Source organism: Salmo salar, chromosome 13 (assembly GCF_965601325.2).
Source record: "Salmo salar chromosome 13, fSalSal1, whole genome shotgun sequence".
Lineage (NCBI taxonomy): Eukaryota > Metazoa > Chordata > Actinopteri > Salmoniformes > Salmonidae > Salmo > Salmo salar.
Window position 1 is genome coordinate 54,375,300 of NC_138303.1, and position 19,188 is coordinate 54,394,487.

A 19,188-nucleotide genomic window follows, 5' to 3' on the forward strand; every position below is an offset into this window, starting at 1 on the left:
GCAAAATGTGCTTTCGCCGAAAAGCTATTTTAAAATCTGACATAGCGTTTGCATAAAGGAGTTCTGTATCTATAATTCTTAAAATAATTGTTATGTATTTTGTCAACGTTTATCATGAGTAATTTAGTAAATTCACCGGATGTTTTCGGTGGGTATGCTAGTTCTGAATATCACATGCTAATGTAAAAAGCTGTTTTTTGATATAAATATGAACATGATTGAACAAAACATGCATGTATTGTATAACATAATGTCCTAGGAGTGTCATCTGATGAAGATCATCAAAGGTTAGTGCTGCATTTAGCTGTGGTTTGGGTTTTTGTGACATATATGCTTGCTTTGAAAATGGCTGTGTGATTATTTTTGGCTGTGTACTCTCCTGACATAAGCTAATGTTTTGCTTTCACTGTAAAGCCTTTTTGAAATCAGACAACGTGGTTGGATTAACGAGAGTCTTATCTTTCAAATGGTATAAAATAGTCATATGTTTGAGAAATTGAAGTTATAGCATTTTTGAGGTATTTGTATTTCGCGCCACGCGATTCCACTGGCTGTTGAATAGAGTGGGACGCTAATGTCCCACCTAGCCCAGAGATGTTAACAGGCTCTATCGACAAAGATCAGTGGGGAAAAGTTGTGATGGACTACTTTCTTGAGGACAATCGTGCCATGCTGACTCTATCGGACTCAGACGATGAGGAAATCCCCGATTTACAGAAGAAGTTGACCGAGTTTTGAAATCAGTGGAATGCCTGGTGAAAGCAGAAAGATTTTTTTATTTAACATTTATTTAACTTGGCAAGTCAGTTAATAACAAATTCTTATTTATAATGATTTATAATAAACCCTAACCCGGGCGACGTTGGGCCAATTGTGCACCGCCCTATGGGACTCCCAATCACAGCTGGTTGTGATACAGCCTGGACTCAAACCAGGGTCTGTAGTGACGCCTCTAGCACTGAGATGCAGTGTCTTAGACCGCTGCATTACTTGGGAGCCCCAAATGAGGAGAGAGTTTAAAAGAAAACACAGAAGGTTGTTGTATAAAACACCTGTCCCTGGATTACATTTTCAAACTAAGGGCAACCATGGCATCCATGACAGAGAGGGAGAAGCGTTCATCCATGTATATAGGTAAAAGTCTAGCTACATTTTCAGATATCATACATTTCTAATTTTGTCAGAAAGTCATTGAAAATTAAAGAGCACTGTTAGTTAGATGGCTAACGTTAGCTGGCTGGCTCGCTAGCTAATGTTACGCATATGATCTGTGTAGTAATATTATTCACATCTCAGATAGCCATTTGCATGGCTAGTTATAGCCTACAGTTAGCCAACTAGCAAACATTGAACCTAGTTGTTTAGCTTCAGCTACCTGCAGATTCATGCATGGTGCAAGGTAGTATGAGTTGGGATTATGGGTAATTGTTTAGCTAGCTAGATAGTTGTCTAAACTAAAGACTCCACTATGAAAGTAACCATTTCACTCTACCGTTTACACCTTTTGTATACCGTGCATGTGACAAATAAACGTTGATTGTATTTGATATAGTGTGTGTTTACCAGAGCCGGTAATGTGAAGAACAACATGACCTGCACCAAAGTAAGACTGGGATATAGGCCAAGGACAAGATAAATTGTCCAAAATGGCGCTGGAAGAAATGGCAGCAGTTTTACGGGGGCCAAACCAATTGTGCTATTATGTGGGGTTTTTTCGCGTTATTTGTAACTTATTTTTGTACATAATGTTTCTGCAACCGTATCTTACGGCAGAAAAGAGCTTCTGGACATCAGGACAGCGATCACTCACCTCGGATTTGACAAAGATTTTTTCAACAACAAGCAAGACTCACATGACATTCTCCAAACACCCGACAGGGCCGACATCCAAGTTATTCGCAAGAGGAAGCGACGCAGGTAAAGAGCTGAGATTAGGAGCACTCTCTTTAAGAGTGTGCTCCTAATCTCAGCTCGTTACCTGTATAAAAGACACCTGGGAGCCAGAAATCTTTCTGATTGAGAGGGGGCCAAATACTTATTTCCCTCATTAAAATGTAAATCAATTTATAACATTTTTGACATGCGTTTTTTCTGGATTTTTTTGTTTCTTGTAGTTGGCCACCAGGTATGCACACATCTCAGGAGGGATTTTGTCCCACTACTCTTTGCAGATCTTCTCCAAGTCATTAAGGTTTCGAGGCTGACGTTTGGCAACTCGAACCTTCAGCTCCCTCCACAGATTTTCTATGGGATTAAGGTCTGGAGACTGGCTAGGCCACTCCAGGACCTTAATGTGCTTCTTCTTGAGCCACTAGGCAGCATTCCTCCTCCTCCAAACACGGCGAGTTGAGTTGATGCCAAAGAGCTCCATTTTGGTCTCATCTGACCACAACACTTTCACCAGTTGCCCTCTGAATCTTTCAGATGTTCATTGGCAAACTTCAGACGGGCATGTGTATGTATTCTTGACCAGGGGGACCTTGCGGGCGCTGCAGGATTTCAGTCCTTCACGGCGTAGTGTGTTACAAATTGTTTTCTTGGTGACTATGGTCCAAGCTGCCTTGAGATCATTGACAAGATCCTCCCGTGTAGTTCTGGGCTGATTCCTCACCGTTCTCATGATCATTGCAACCCCACGAGGTGAGATCTTGCATGGAGCCCCAGGCCGAAGGATATTGACAGTTCTTTTGTGTTTCTTCCATTTGCGAATAATCGCACCAAATGTTGTCACCTTCTCACCAAGCTGCTTGGCGATGGTCTTGTAGCCCATTCCAGCCTTGTGTAGGTCTACAACCTTGTCCCTGACATCCTAGGAGAGCTCTTTGGTATTGGCCATGGTGGAGAGTTTGGAATCTGATTGATCGATTGCTTCTGTGGACAGGTGTCTTTTTTACAGGTAACAAGCTGCGGTTAGGAGCACTCCCTTTAAGAGTGTGCTCCTAATCTCAGCTCGTTACCTGTATAAAAGACACCTGGGAGCCAGAAATCTTTATGATTGAGAGGGCGTCAAATACTTATTTCCCTCATTAACTTGCAAATCAATTTATAACATTTTTGACATGTGTTTTTCTGGATATTTTTGTTGTTATTCTGTCTCTCACTGTTCAAATAAACCTACCATTAAAATTATAGATTGATCCTTTCTTTATCAGTGGGCAAACGTACAAAATCAGCAGGGGATCAAATACTTTTCCCCCCACTGTACCAAACATTAGGAACACGCTTTTTGCCCTCAGTACAGAATCAATTCTTCAGGGCATGGACTTGAAAGCGTTCCACAGGGATGCAGGCCCCCCATGTTGACTCCAATGATTCCCATAGTTGTGTCAAGTTGCCTGGATGTCCTTTGAGTGGTGGACCATTCTTGATACACACGGGAAACTGTTGAGCGTGAAAAACCCAGCAGTCTTGCAGGTCGACACAAACTGGTGCGCCTGGCACCTACTACCATACACTGTTCAAAGGCACTTCAATCTTTTGTCTTGCCCATTCACCCTCTGAATTGAACACATACACAATCCATGTCTAAATTGTCTCAAGGCTTAAAAATCCATATTTAACCTGCCTCCTCCCTTCATCTACAATGATTGAAGTGGATTTAACAAGTGACATCAATAAGGAATCATAGCTTTCACCTGGTTAGTCTATGTCATGGAAAGAGCAGGTGTTCTTAATGTTTTCTATACTCAGTGTATGACCGCCAATCACTTCTGGACATCAGATCAAGTTACTAACCTCGATATCGACTTCAAATACGACTTCATCTCAGACTCACCTGTTCCCTTGTTCATACCGGAACCAATTCCTTTGTTTCATGGGCTACCAAAACGCCACAGGCGTAGATGGGGTAGACGAGCCGGCATCCAGGTGAGACTGAGACAAAGAGAAAATCGGCCGGCACTCCCTTCCGTTCTATTGGCAAATGGCCAGTCACTAGAGAATAAGATGGACGAGCTTTGTTCGAGAGTCTCCTATCAGAGAGACTTGAAAAACTGCAATATTATATACCTTGCATAGACGTGACTGGATGCCTCTATGTACGTAGAACTCAGTGGTTTCTCCATGCAGCAGTACGATCCGACGGCCACGGGTATGTCCTGAGGCCGTCTTGTTAATAAACAACAACTGGTGCACTGCTTCCAGTGTGAAGGAAATCTCAAGCTTTTGCTCACCTGATATAGAAAACCTCATGGTAAGCTGCATACATTTTTATTTACCAAGAGAATTATCATCTGTAATTATCACGGCTGTCTACATCCCTCCACAAGCCAACACCACTTTGGCACCCAACGAAATGTATGGGGCCATAAACAAACAAGAAACCGGAGACTAAACAAACAGAAACTGGAGACTTTAATGCGGGTAGACATAAAACCGTTCTACCTCACTTCTTCTGCACTACTAGGAGCGCTAAAAGTCTAGACAACTTTTATTTTTACCCACAGAAGCGTATTAAAGGCCCTCCCTCGTCCTCTCTTCGGCAAATCTGACACAACTCTATTCTCCTGCTTCCCATTTACAAACAAACACTCAAACAGGAAGTAACACTGATGCGCTCAGTACGTAAGTGGTCCAATAAAGCAGACGCGAGGCTATAAGACTGTTTGCTAGTACAGACTGGGATATGTTCCGGGATTCATCTGATAGCATTGAAGAGTTTACCACATCAGTCACAGCCTTCATCTATAAGTGCATAGAAAAATAGAAAAAAAAAATAAAAGAAAGAAATGCATGAAATTAAATGAAATGTATGCATTCACTACTGTAAGTCGCTCTGGATAAGAGCGTCTGCTACATGACTAAAATGTAAATGTAAAATGATATCCAAACCAAAAAAACATTGATTTTCAAGAAATATCTGCACTACGCTAAAGGCTAGAGCTACCACTTACAAGAAACGTGACACAGATATGGACAAATACAAGAAAGCCTGCTATGACCTCCGACGAGACATCAAACATGCAAAAAGACAATATAAGAGGAAGGTGGAATCCCATTACCAGGGCGCTTTTGTATAAAGCTGGAAAGGGTTACAAAAGTATCTCTAAAAGTCAGTCCACGGTAAGATAAATTGTCTATAAATGGAGAAATTTCAGCACTGTTGCTACTCTCCCTAGGAGTGGCCGTCCTGCAAAGATGACTGCAAGAGAACAGAGCAGAATGCTCAATGAGGTTAAGAAGAATCCTAGTGTCAGCTAAAGACTTACAGAAATCTCTGGAAGATGCATAACATCTCTGTTTACGAGTCTACAATACGTAAAACACTAAACAAGAATGGTGTTCATGGGAGGACACCATGGAAGAAGCCACTGCTGTCCAAAAAAAACATTGCTGCATGTCTGAAGTTCGCAAAAGAGCACCTGGATGTTCCACAGCGCTACTCGCAAAATATTCTGTGGACAGATGAAACTAAAGTTGTGTTGTTTGGAAGGAACACATAACACTATGTGTGGATGAAAAAGGCACAGCACACCAACATGAAAACCTCATCCCAACTGTAAACTATGGTGGAGGGAGCATCATGGTTTGGGGCTGCTTTGCTGCCTCAGGGCCTGGACAGCTTGCTATCATCGATAAAAAAATGAATTCCCAAGTTTATCAAGATATTTTGCAGGAGAATGTAAGGCTATCTGTCTGCCAATTGAAGCTCAACAGCAGTTAGGTGATGCAACAGGACAACAACCCAAAAGACAGAAGTAAATCAACAGAATGGCTTGAACAGAAGAAAATATGCCTTCTGGAGTGGCCCAGTCAGTCCTGACCTCAACCCGATTGAGATGCTGTGGCATGACCTCAAGAGAGCAGTTCACACCAGACATCCCAAGAATATTGTGGAACTGAAACATTTTTGTAAAGAGGAATGGTACAAAATTCCTCCTGACCGTTGTGCAGGTCTGATCCGCAACTACAGAAAACGTTTGGTTGAGGTTATTGCTGCCAAAGGAGGGTCAACCTGTTATTAAATCCAAGGGTTCACATACTGTGAATGTTTACACGGTGTGTTCAATAATAATATGAACAATTATAATTGTTTGTGTGTTATTAGTTTAAGCAGACTGTGTTTGTCTATTGTTGTGACTTAGATGAAGATCAGATGAAATTGTATGACCAATTTATTCAGAAATCCAGGTAATTCTAAAGGGCTCACATTCTTTTTCTTCCACTGCGAATGTGTTTCATGCTCGATTCTAGAAATATAACACTGAGTCTGCGTGAAAGCCCCTGTTGTTTTGGATGTCTGTGTGATCTGGCTATTCATGGCCGATGTGAGTAAAACTTTGAAACATGTTAAAGCTCACAAGGTCGCCAGGCCAGACGGAATACCAGGACGCGTTCTCAAAGCATGCACAGACCAGCTGTCACAGTCTGTAATCCCAGCATGTTTCAAGCTGACCAACATTGTCCCTGTTACCAAGAACTCCAAGGTAACCGGTCTAAATTACTATAGCCCTATCACATTCACATCTGTAATGATGAAGTGCTTTGAAAGGCTGGTCATGACACACATCAATACCATCATCCCAGACACCCTGGATCCATTCCAATTTGCATACCGCCCCAACAGATCCACAGATGACGCAATCTCAATTGCACTTCACACTGCCCTCTCCCACCTGGACAAGAGAGGAAGAAACTATGTGAGAATGTGGTTCATAGACTACAGCTCAGCATTCAACACCATAGTCCCCTCCAAGCTGTGGACCCTGGGACTGAACACCTCCCTCTGCAACTGGATACTGGACTTCCTGACGGGCTGGCCCGATGTGGTGAAGGTATGCAACAACACATCTGCCACGCTGACCCTCAACACGGGGGCCCCCTCAGGGGTGTGTGCTTAGTCCCCTCCTGTACTCCCTGTTCACCCACGACTCCAACACTGTCATCAAGTTTGCTGACGACACAACGGTGGTAGGCCTATGGTGGCGAAATTACAAGATTGTTATAATACTGTTATTGCATCAAATGGCTATTTTTCTTAGATGTAACAGAATAGGGTTCTTAGAACTCTCATGTGTCTGTGTTAACACTGACAGTAGATTTACAATGCCTTAGGTGATAAACCTAACAAGCCACTTTCCATTAATGTGAGGGAGATGGCTCGGGTTGAGAGGAACCTCGTTTTGGGGGCCAAACCCTGGTTTCCTTACAATGAGAACAGTCTTTACAGCAGATACTGTCTGCTGTGAATTATTCATTTCTTTCATACAACTCCTAACCTATTGACCCAATCCACACATCTGCTGTTTAACATGTATTCATAAAGAGCTATAAAGAGCTGTAACTCAGTTCTGCTCTTCTCAGTGATCACCTCCAGGGTGGTTCCCTACCAACTCCATTACTGCAGTAATTAAATAATAAAGTTAAATTGTTTTGAAGAAATCCAAGTCTCTCCTTTGATTATAATTCCACCACATGCCTGATCACCGACGGCGATGAGACAGACTACAGGGAGGAGGTCAGAGTCTTAGCAGTGTGGTGCCAGGGCAACAACCTCTCCATCAACATCAGTAAGACCAAGGAGCTGATCGTGGACTACAGGAGAAAGAGGAGAGAGCACGTCCCCATCCACATTGACAGGGCTGCAGTGATGCGGATCGAGAGCTTCAAAGTCCTTGTCGTCCACATCACTAAGGACTTAACATGGTCCACAGACACCCGCACGGTTGTGAAGAGGGCACGGCTGCGCCTCTTCCCCCTCAGGAGGCTGAAAAGATTTGGCATGGGCCCTTGGATACTCAAAAGTTCTACAGCTGCACCATTGAGAGCATCCTGACTGGCAGCATGGCCACTTGGTATGGCAAACGCACTGCCCTTGACAGCAAAGCGCTTCAGAGGGTGGTGCAGACAGCTCAGTACATCACTGTGGCCAAGCTCCCTGCCATCCAAGACTTCTATATCAGGCGGTGTCAGAGGAAGGCCCAAAAAATTGCCAAAGACCGGCAAATGGTACGGGAGCATTGGCTCTTGTACCAACAGGCTCCGAAACAGCACAGGCTCATAGTAAAGGGTCTGAATACTTATGTAAATACGGTATTTCAGTTTTTTATTTTTAATACATTTGCAAATATTTCGCTTTATCATTATGGGGTATTGTGTGTAGATTGATCAGGAACATGTTTTATTTAAGCCATTTTAGAATAAGGCTGTAAAGTAACAAAATGTGGAAAACGTCAAGGGGTCTGAATACTTTCTGAATGCACTGTCCATATCTACATCAATACATAGTACCCCTGCACATTCCCTACTGTATTTATTTATTTATTTATTTTGCTCCTTTGCACCCCATTATTTCTATTTCTACTTTGCCCTTTCTTCCACTACAAATCTACCATTCCAGTGTTTTACTTGCTATATTGTATTTACTTTGCCACCGTGGCCTTTCTTTGCCTTTACCTCCCTTATCTCACCTCATTTGCTCACATTGTATATAGACTTGTTTTTCTACTGTATTATTGACTGTATGTTTGTTTATTCCATGTGTAACTCTGTGTTGTTGTATGTGTCGAACTGCTTTGCTTTATCTTGGCCAGGTCGCAATTGTAAATGAGAACTTGTTCTCAACTTGCCTACCTGGTTAAATAAAGGTGAAATAAAAAAATAAAAAATAAACATTGATCTATTACCGGTACTACATGTACATAGCTCCATTCCTGTGTATTTTATTCCTTGTGCTACTATTTTTATTTGTATTATTATTTTTTACTGCATAGCTGGGGAATGCTCCTAAACAAGCATTTTTCATAGTAAAGTCTAAATTGTTGTATTCAGCACGTGACAAATAACATTTTATTTGAAATGAGTTTGACATCCCTGCAGTAAGGCAATAGCTATATCTGAAAACAGTGATAGGCTTGTAGTTTACCACTTTGAGGTTGGCCTCCTGTAGTTTGCGTGCCCTGTCCTCCAGTCTCTTAGCGATGACAGCCAGCTCTGTGTTCTTCCTCCTCAGACGCCTCACCTTCTCCTCAGTCTCTGGGACACTGCTCTTCCTCTGCAGAGAGATAAAAGGGAGAGACGTATTTAAAAACCTCCTCCACAGGCCTGCAGCTCTGACTGACAGAGCCAGAAGAGGACAGGCATGGTAAGGACTGGACAAAAATAACACAGTAGAGGACTCAAAAAGACAAAGACAAACTTTCGTAACCCCGGTTCTCTGATAATATGAGTGTGTCACTATGGGGATTTGTTCCAGGCAGATCACAACACAAAGAACCAATCACATAACATATTTCGGAGACAGACGGATCGAGAGGCGAATGAGGTGAGCCCCTCCCTACTTATAAGATGCCACTCGCCTGTCCTCTGGTCATTCTCAAGCATGCCTTTCTTCCTTGCTCTCTGCGAGTAGGGAAATGCGGTGATACATCTCACTCATGATCAGAGAGCCAGGGTTACGAAAGTAACCATGAGTTTTCTTTCAAATTCTTGTTTCGATGTATCACTATGGGGATATGGCCAACTCCCGTATCGTAGACATGCTCTCCGAAGCTAGGGTAATCCCAACAGCATCATCCCTCAGAGGCTCCGACACAGTAGACGTCAACGAAGGTGCAGTGACGTCCAGTCGGTAAAAAGCTCAAACGTACGAGGGGTGGCCCAACGTTGCATCGCAAATCTATTGTAAAGAGATGCCTTAGAACAGTACCATAGAGGTAGCCATACCTCTGGTGGAATGAGCCCTCAGGCCCTCCGGGGGCTGTAAACCCTTGCTATTATAAGCCAATATAATAGCCTCCAGTATCCAATGGGATAGCTGTTAATGAGAGAGGGGGTCCACTTGCAGGGAGGTTTTCAAGAAACTAAAAGTTGTTCGCTATTGCGTAAAGCTCTCATTCTGTCCAAGTAAATGTGCAAAGCATGTACTGGACATAACAGTGGAGACACTCTTCTTTCGTAGAGGTGAAGGGTGGTGGGTGTAAAGCCACAAGCTCTAAGGCGAGACAAAATATGAATGACCTTAGGCATGAAGACGGGGTTAGGTAAGACGGTTACTTTGGATAACCTGGGGCACTATAGGCAAGAATGGTGGACTGACAGTGCGTGCAGCTCACTCACTCGCTTTGCAGATGGAAGGGCAATTAGAAAAGCGGTTTGAAAGAGAGATATTACATCTCCATGCTGTCCAACGGCTCAAAAAAAGGCTGCTGTGAAAGGCCTTAAGCACAATAGACAGGTCCCATGACAGGACTAAAGGCTTGGAAACGGTTAAGTAAAACGATATGAAGGAGAGATATTTCATCTCCATGATTCCAGCGGCTCAAAAAGGCTGATGTGAAATAGCCTCAAGCACAATAGACCGTTCTAAAGACAGCGCTAAGGGCTTGGATACTGGGTTTAGGCGATGCGCTCCCTTCATAATATGACATAACAGAGGAAGTTCCTACTGTCTGATTGCCTAAGCCTATATGACAGGCCAAGATAGCGGCTAAACAGACCTTAACAACAGAGAAAACCTTCCCTGCAAGAAGCATAAAACCTCAGATACTGAGCATTGGTAAGGAATGATCTATTCTTGGCGCGCCACTTGTTACCACACAGTGAGCATGTAGAAGGGACTACGGCACTCTGGAGATCTCAAGGACCCAGAATGGAAAGCGTGTCGTACTCTGTTTAAACAGCGGAGAAAGCCTTCCCTCTGTTATATACAATATACTTTATTTCCATGAAACCAAGGTTGGTGGTATTTGTTTACAGTGCAGCATGGTAGCTTTGAAGTGCAACTTCAGAAAGTATTCACTCTCAGTCGAGCAGTGAATTTCAAACACAGATTCAACCACAAAAACCAGGGACGTTTTCCAATGCCTCACAAAGAAGAGGCATTGGATGGGTAAAATGGTGGATGGGTGGATGGGTAAAATAAAACACTGAGTTAATATATTCCTTTGAGCATGAAGAAGTTATTAATTACGATTTGGATGGTGTATCAATACACCCAGTCACTACAAAGCTACCTACCTAACTCAGTTGCCGGAGAGGAAGGAAACCGCTCAGGGTTTTCACCATGAGGTCAATGGCGACTTTAAGACAGTTTAATGGCTGTGATGAGAGACAACTGAGGATCAAATCAAATGTTATTTCTCACATGCCCCGGATACAACAGGTGTTGTACCTGTTAACTTCTTTGGGATAGGGGGTGGTATTTTGACGTCCGGATGAAAAGCATGCCCAAAGTAAACTGCCTGCTACTCAGGCCCAGAAGCTAGGATATGCATATAATTGGTAGATGTGGATAGCAAACACTCTAAAGTTTCTAAAACTATTAAGATAATGTCTGTGAGTATAACAGAACTGAAATGGCAGGCAAAACCCCGAGGACAAACAATCCCCCCCAAAAAGATATTTCATCCTACCACTGATTTCAATGGCTGGCACTTTTATAATAGGGCGAAATCGTGCCCGATTGCCGTTCCTAGGGCTTGCACTAGATGTCAACAGTCTTTAGAAAGAGTTTCAGGCTGGTTTTTGGAAAAATGAGCCAGTAATTGTAGTTTTTCTAGGTGGCTCCCATTTTGGCTGTAGTGTTTCCAAGCTCGTGACTGAGAGCGCATTCTTTGGTATTTTTCTCCGGTAAAGACAATAACGATTCTCCGTCTTAAATTGTATCATTTATTTGCGTATTAGGGTACCTAAGGATTGATTATAAACGTTGATTGACTTGTTTGGATAAGTTTATTGGTAACGTTTGGGATTAATTTTGTATGCATTTTGAAGGAGGGAAACCCAGTGGATTATTGACTGAAGCGAGCCAGCTAAACTGAGATGTTATGGATATAAAGAAGGACATTATTGAACAAAAGGACCATTTGTAATGTAACTGAGACCTTTTGGAGTGCCAACAGAAGAAGATCTTCAAAGGTAAGGCCTTTTTTATATCGCTATTTCTGATTTTCGTGTCGCAACTCCCTGGTTGAAAATGATTTGTTATGCATTTGTGTGCTGAGCGCTGTCCTCAGATAATTGCATGGTTTGCTTTCGCCGTAAAGCCTTTTTGAAATCTGACACCTTGGCTGGATTAACAACAAGTTAAGCTTTATTTTGATGTATTGCACTTATGACTTCATGAAAGTTTAATATTTATAGTAATTTAATTAGAATTTGGCGCCCTGCAATTTCACCAGAAATTGTCGAAATGGGACGGTAGCGTCCCCCTAATCCGCAAGAAGTTAAGGAACCTTTTGGACCTAGACTTGGCGCTCCGGTACCGCTTGCCGTGTGGTAGCAGAGAGAACAGTCTATGACTTGGGTGACTGGAGTCTTTGACAATTTTTGGGGGTCTTCCTCTGACACTGCCTGGTATAGAGGTCCTGGATGGCAGGAAGCTTGGCCCCAGTGATGTATGGGCCGTACGCATTACCCTCTGCAATACCAGGCGGTGATGCAACCTTTCAGGATGCTCTCGGTGGTACAACTGTAGAACTTTTTGAGGATGGGGACCCATGCCAAATCCTTTCAATCTCCTAAGTAGGTGTTGTCATTCCCTCTTCACAACTGTCTTGGTGTGTTTGGACCATGATAGTCTGTTGGTGATGTGGACAGCAAGGAACTTGAAGCTCAGTCCATGTCAATGGGGGCGTGTTCGGCCCTCTTTTTCCTGTAGTCCACAATCAGCTCCTTTATCTTGCTCATGTTGAGGGAGAGGTTGTTGTCCTGGTACCACACTGCCAGGTCTCTGACCTCCCTATAGGCTGTCTCATCTTTGTCGTTGATCAGGCCTACCACCGTTGTGTCGTCAGCAAACTTAATGATGGTGTTGGAGTCATGCTTGGCCACATGGGTGAAACGGGAGTATAGGAGGAGACTAAGCACGCACCCCGTGTTGAGGATCAGCGTGGCAGATGTGTTGTTGCCTACCCTTACCACCTGGGGGCGGCCCGTCAGGAAATCCAGGATCCAGAGGGAGGTGTTTGGATCTGTTGGGGCGGTATGCGAATTGGAGTGGGTCTAGGGTTTCCGGGATGATGGTGTTGATGTGAGCCATAACCAGCCTTTCAGAGAATTTCATGGCTACCAACGTGAGTGCTATGGGGTGGAAGTAATTTAGGCAGGTTATCTTCCCTTTCTTGGGCACAGGGACTATGGTGGTCTGCTTGAAACATGTAGGTATTACAAACTCGGTCAGTGAGAGGTTGAAAATGTCAGTGAAGACACTTGCCAGTTGGTTCGCGCATGCTCAGAGTATACGTCCTGGTAATCCGGCTAGCCCCGCGGCCTTTACATTTACATTTTAGTAATTTAGCAGACGCTCTTATCCAGAGCGACTTACGGTAGTGAATGCATACATTTCTTTTCTTCCCGTACTGGTCCCCCGTGGGAATCGAACCCACAAGCCTGGCGCTGCAAACACCATGCTCTACCAACTGAGCCACACGGGACCTGTTGTGAATGTTGACCTGTTTAAACGTCTTGCTCACATCGGCTACGGAAAGCGTGATCACACAGTCGTCCGGAACAGCTGGTGCTCTTATGTATGCTTCAGTGTTGCCTTTTATGCTCGCTTCGAGGCAAGCATTTAGCTCGTCTGGTAGGCTCACGTCACTGGGCAGATCACGTCTGGGTTTCCCTTTGAAGTCTTTAAAAGTTTGCAAGCCCTGCCACATCCGACGAGCATCAGAGCCGGTGTAGTAGGATTCAATCTTAGTCCTGTATTGATGCTTTGCTTGTTTGATGGTTCATTTGCGGGCATAGCGAGATTTCTTATAAGCGTCCGCTCTAGCCTTTAGCTTGGTGCGGATGTTGCCTGTAATCCATGGATTCTGGTTGGGATATGTACGTACGGTCACTGTGGGGATGACATCGTCAATGCACTTATTGATGAAGCCGGTGACTGAGGTGGTATACTCCACAATGCCATTGGATGAATCCCGGAACATATTCCAGTCTGTGCTAGCAAAACAGTCCTGTAGCATAGCATCTGCATCATCTGACCACTTCTGTTTTGAGCAAGTCACTGGTACTTCCTGCTTGAGTTTTTGCTTCTAAGCAGGAATCAGGAGGATATAATTATGGTCAGATTTGCCAAATGGTGGACAAGGGAGAGCTTTGTTCGTGTCTGTGTGTGTGGAGAAAAGGTGGTCTCAAGTTCTTTTTTTATGGTTGCACATGTGACGTGCTGGTAGAAATTAGGTAAAACAGATTTAAGTTTGCCTGCATTAAAGTCCCCGGCCATTAGGAGCGCCGCTTCTGGGTGAGAATTTCTTGGCCTTATACAGCTCGTTGAGTGTGGTCTTAGGGCCAGCATCTGTTTATGGTGGTAAATAGACAGCTACGAAAAATATAGATGAAAACGCTCTTGGTAGGTAGTGTGGTCTACAGCTTATCATGAGGTACTCTACCTTAGGCGAGCAATACTTCGAGCAATTGCTTAATATTAGACATTGTGCCCCAGCTGTTATTGACAAATAGACACACACCACCACCCCTTGTCTTACCGGAGGTCGCTGATCCGTCTTGCCGATGCACGGAAAACCCAGCCAACTGTACATTATGCGTGTTGCCGTTCAGCCACAACTCGGTGAAACACAAGATATTACAGTTTTTAATATCCCGTTGGTAGGATAGCCTCGAACGGAGCTCATCCAGTTTATTCTCCAGTGATTGCACGTTGGCCAAACGAACGGATGGTAGAGGCGGGTTACCCACTCACCGAAGAATTCTCACAAGGCACCCGGATCTGTGCCCCCTCGATCTCCGTCTTTTTTTAATGCGAATGATGGGGATTTGGTCCTGGTCCGGGTCAACAGCATATCCTTCGCGTCAGACTCATTAAATAAAACATCTTCACCCAGTTTGAGGTGAGTTATCTGTGTTCTGATATCCAGAAGCTATTTTTGGTCATAAGAGAAGGTAGCAGAAACATTATATACAAAGTTACAAACAATGCGGAAAAACAAACAATATAGCACAATTGGTTAGGAGCCCGTAAAACATCAGCCACCTCCTCCTGCACCATTGTTACATCAACAACACTGTAGTAACTCCACTAACCTAAATGACAGAGTGAAAAAACGGAAGCCTGTACAGAATATTCCAAAACATGCATCCTGATTGCAATAAAGCACTAAAGAAATTAACTTTATGTCCTGAATACAAAGCGTTATGTTTGGGGCAAATCCAACACAACACATCCCTCAGTACCACCCTTCATATTTTCAAGCATGATGGTGGCTCCATCATGTTATGGCTATGCTTGTCATCGGCAAGGACTAGGACATTTTTAGGATAATAAATTCACCTTTCAGTTGCTTACCAAGACAACATTGAATGTTCCTGAGTGGCCTAGTTACAGTTTTGACTTAAATGTGTTTGAAGATCTATGGCAAGAAAATGGTTGTCTAGCAATGTTCAACAACCAACTTGACAGAGCTTGAAGATTAAAAAAACATATATTTAATCCATTTTTTTTAATTCAGGCTGTAACAACAAAATGTAAAATAAGTCAAGGGGTATGAATACTTTCTGAAGGCACTGCACACCCATCTAGTATCGGGTCAGACCCTCCTTTGTCTCCAGAACAGTCTGAATTCTTTGGGGCATGGACTCTACAAGGTGTTGAAAACCTTCCACAGGGATGTTGGTCCATGCTGACACGATGGCATCCCGCAGTAGCTGCAGATTGGACTGCGGTACATTCATGCTGCGAAATGCCCATTCCATCTCATCCCAAAGATGGGATTGGTCAGCGGTTTGGTCAACAATAATGTTCAGATACGCTGTGTTTTTCAATTGTTGCTCAATTGGTATCAAGAGACCTAACGTGTGCCAGGATAACATTCCCCACACCAGAACACCACTGCCACCAGCCTATACTGTTGACACCAGTCAGGATGGGTCCATGGACTCATGCTGCTTACGCCAAATCCTGACTCTGACATCAGCATGATGCAACAGGAACTGGAATTCGTCGGACCAGGCAATTTTTTTCCCCACTCCTCAATTGTCCAGTGTTGATGATTATGTGCCCACTGGAGCCGCTTCTTCTTGTTTTTAGCTGATAGGAGTCTAACCCGTTGTGGTCGTCTGCTGCAATAGTCCAAGTGACGAGTTGTGCCTTCCGAGATACCGTTCTGCACACCACTGTTGTACTGCACCATTATTTGTCTGTTTGTGGCTCACCTGTTAGCTTGCACAAGTCTTGCAATTCTTCTTTGACCTCTCTCATCAATGAGCTGTTTTCGCCCACAGGACTGACGTTGACTGGATGGTTTTTGTTTGTCGTACCATTCTCGGTAAACGCTAGACACTGTCGTGCGTGAAAAGCCCAGGAGGGCGGACGTTTCCGAGATACTGGATCTGGCGTGCCTGGCACCGACAATCATACCATGCTAAAAGTCACTTAGGTCACTCGTTTTGCCAATTCTAACGTTCAATCGAACAGTAACGGAATGCCTGGATGCCTGTCTGCCTGCTTTATATAGCAAGCCATGGCCACGTGACTCACTGTAGGAGCAAATCATTTTCGTGAATGGGGTGAGTGCATCTACTCCAGCCTTATCTCATACAACAAACATTCACCCACATTCATTATAATGTATACAGTGTGTACATTAACACATTTGTGACAAGCAACTAGAATAGCATCACCACAATTCATAGATATAAATATCAACAATCCATAAAGTCAATAACTCCATAAAGTGCATGGTCCCTGGAGTAGCCATAGGGAGATCAATGTTCTGACTGCTGGGGGGGGGGGGGAATAAATCAGGTTTGGTGGTCAATGACCTCTAGCACCTACCATGGGGTAGGGGCTGAAAGAGGTAATTAGCTGGATGAGAGGGGTCGTTGATTATTTTTTTCTGCACATTTGGAGGAGAGCTTGGTGTACAGAGAGCTCACAAAAGGAAGGTCTCAGCCAGTGATCTTTGAGGCTTTCGATACAACCCTCTCTAGTCTCTTCTTAGTGTGTCCTCAGCATATTTAAAAACCTTAACTGTGGTCTCCTGAGATGTAAACTGGTTCGTAAAGAGGGAGAAGAGCAGGGGGACAGCACGTAGTCCTGTGGCGTTGTTTTAGGTGATTTGGGGACATGGATGATGGTACTTTGAAGCACTGTGGTACTGTACATTGGCATCAGGAAGTGTTAAAAATGTAAGTGAACAGGGCCAATTGTTCAACATAGTAGTGGAGCACAGCTGGTGCAAGTTGATCCGGCCCTTCGGCTTTCCTTATGTTGTGTTTTTGAAAACAGTTCTCACCTCATCCTCCTGCATAGTGAATGGTGGCGGGAGACTGATCATTCCTTACCAATGCTCTAAAGGTCCTGCAAGAAGCATAAAACCTTGTGTACAGAGCACAGTTAAGGAATGATCTGTATCTTGGTCACACCCCTTCTAAAAAAACACACCACTTGTACTCATACAGCCAGCGTATAAAAGGGGCTAAGCCATTGGATAGTAAATTACCTGAGTGGCAAGCCTGTACCATTTAGATTCATTCCCTCACGGACTACGCCCAAATTAAACATTTTGGTCACAAAAAGACTAAAATCACTAGGAATTCAGCAAAACAAGTGTTTCCCTTAGGAAATCTGTTCACCAAGTATTCCTACGAACAGAAACGAGATGTGATCCTGTCTCAATATAATCAAGTTATGAAATTATTGTTATTTTCAAATACAATCTCTTTATGGGATGAGTTGTGGTCAGTTTGCAGTGTACAAATGATTATCATGACACTTTTTCCCTTCGCGCTGTTGTCTGTGCCTAACAATGTTTGTACCGTGTTTACATACCATGACTTTACTTTCATTAATCTGATGACTGTTATTTATCGAATCAACTAACTATGTTTAATTGTTACCCGATTAAATGAATCATGTAACAATTAACTAATTTGGAATTTGGGGCACCACGAGAGCGGTTGTTTAAAGAGTTACCATCTCCTGAATTAAACTCTAAAGGTCTTTACATGTTGTGTTTATACACTGCTCAAAAAAATAAAGGGAACACTGAAATAACACATCCTAGATCTGAATGAATGAAATAATCTTATTAAATACTTTTTTCTTTACATAGTTGAATGTGCTGACAACAAAATCACACAAAAATAATCAATGGAAACCAAATTTATCAACCCATGGAGGTCTGGATTTGGAGTCACACTCAAAATTAAAGTGGAAAACCACACTACAGGCTGATCCAACTTTGATGTAATGTCCTTAAAACAAGTCAAAATGAGGCTTAGTAGTGTGTGTGGCCTCCACGTGCCTGTATGACCTCCCTACAACGCCTGGGCATGCTCCTGATGAGGTGGCGGATGGTCTCCTGAGGGATCTCCTCCCAGACCTGGACTAAAGCATCCGCCAACTCCTGGACAGTCTGTGGTGCAACGTGGCGTTGGTGGATGGAGCGAGACATGATGTCCCAGATGTGCTCAATTAGATTCAGGTCTGGGGAATGGGCGGTCCATAGCATCAATGCCTTCCTCTTGCAGGAACTGCTGACACACTCCAGCCACATGAGGTCTAGCATTGTCTTGCATTAGGAGGAACCCAGGGCCAACCGCACCAGCATATGGTCTCACAAGGGGTCTGAGGATCTCATCTCGGTACCTAATGGCAGTCAGGCTACCTCTGGCGAGCACATGGAGGGCTGTGCGGCCCCCCAAAGAAATGCCACCCCACACAATGACTGACCCACCGCCAAACCGGTCATGCTGGAGGATGTTGCAGGCAGCAGAACGTTCTCCACGGCGTCTCCAGACTCTGTCACGTCTGTCACGTGCTCAGTGTGAACCTGCTTTCATCTGTGAAGAGCACAGGGCGCCAGTGGCGAATCTGCCAATCTTGGTGTTCTCTGGCAAATGCCAAACGTCCTGCACGGTGTTGGGCTGTAAGCACAACCCCCACCTGTGGACGTCGGGCCCTCATACCACCCTCATGGAGTTTGTTTCTGACCGTTTGAACAGACACATGCACATTTGTGGCCTGCTGGAGGTCATTTTGCAGGGCTCTGGCAGTGCTCCTCCTGCTCCTCCTTGCACAAAGGCGGAGGTAGTGGTCCTGCTGCTGGGTTGTTGGCCTCCTACGGCCTCCTCCACGTCTCCTGATGTACTGGCCTGTCTCCTGGTAGCGCCTCCATGCTCTGGACACTACGCTGACAGACACAGCAAACCTTCTTGCCACAGCTTGCATTGATGTGCCATCCTGGATGAGCTGCACTACCTGAGCCACTTGTGTGGGCTGTAGAC

At 44.0% G+C, this 19,188-nt stretch overlaps 1 protein-coding gene across 9 annotated transcripts in view; it reads right to left on the minus strand.

Moving 5' to 3' along the window:
- The window catches only part of LOC106567401 (peripheral-type benzodiazepine receptor-associated protein 1), a 196,810-nt gene that overhangs the window by 84,536 nt on the left and 93,086 nt on the right, over window positions 1-19,188 (minus strand). For all 9 annotated transcript variants that reach the window (XM_014136586.3, XM_082960200.1, XM_014136590.3 and 6 more), the window contains one exon: window positions 8,864-8,992. In XM_014136586.3, the coding sequence (XP_013992061.3) occupies window positions 8,864-8,992 (129 nt within the window). The remainder of the gene's footprint in view (window positions 1-8,863; window positions 8,993-19,188) is intronic.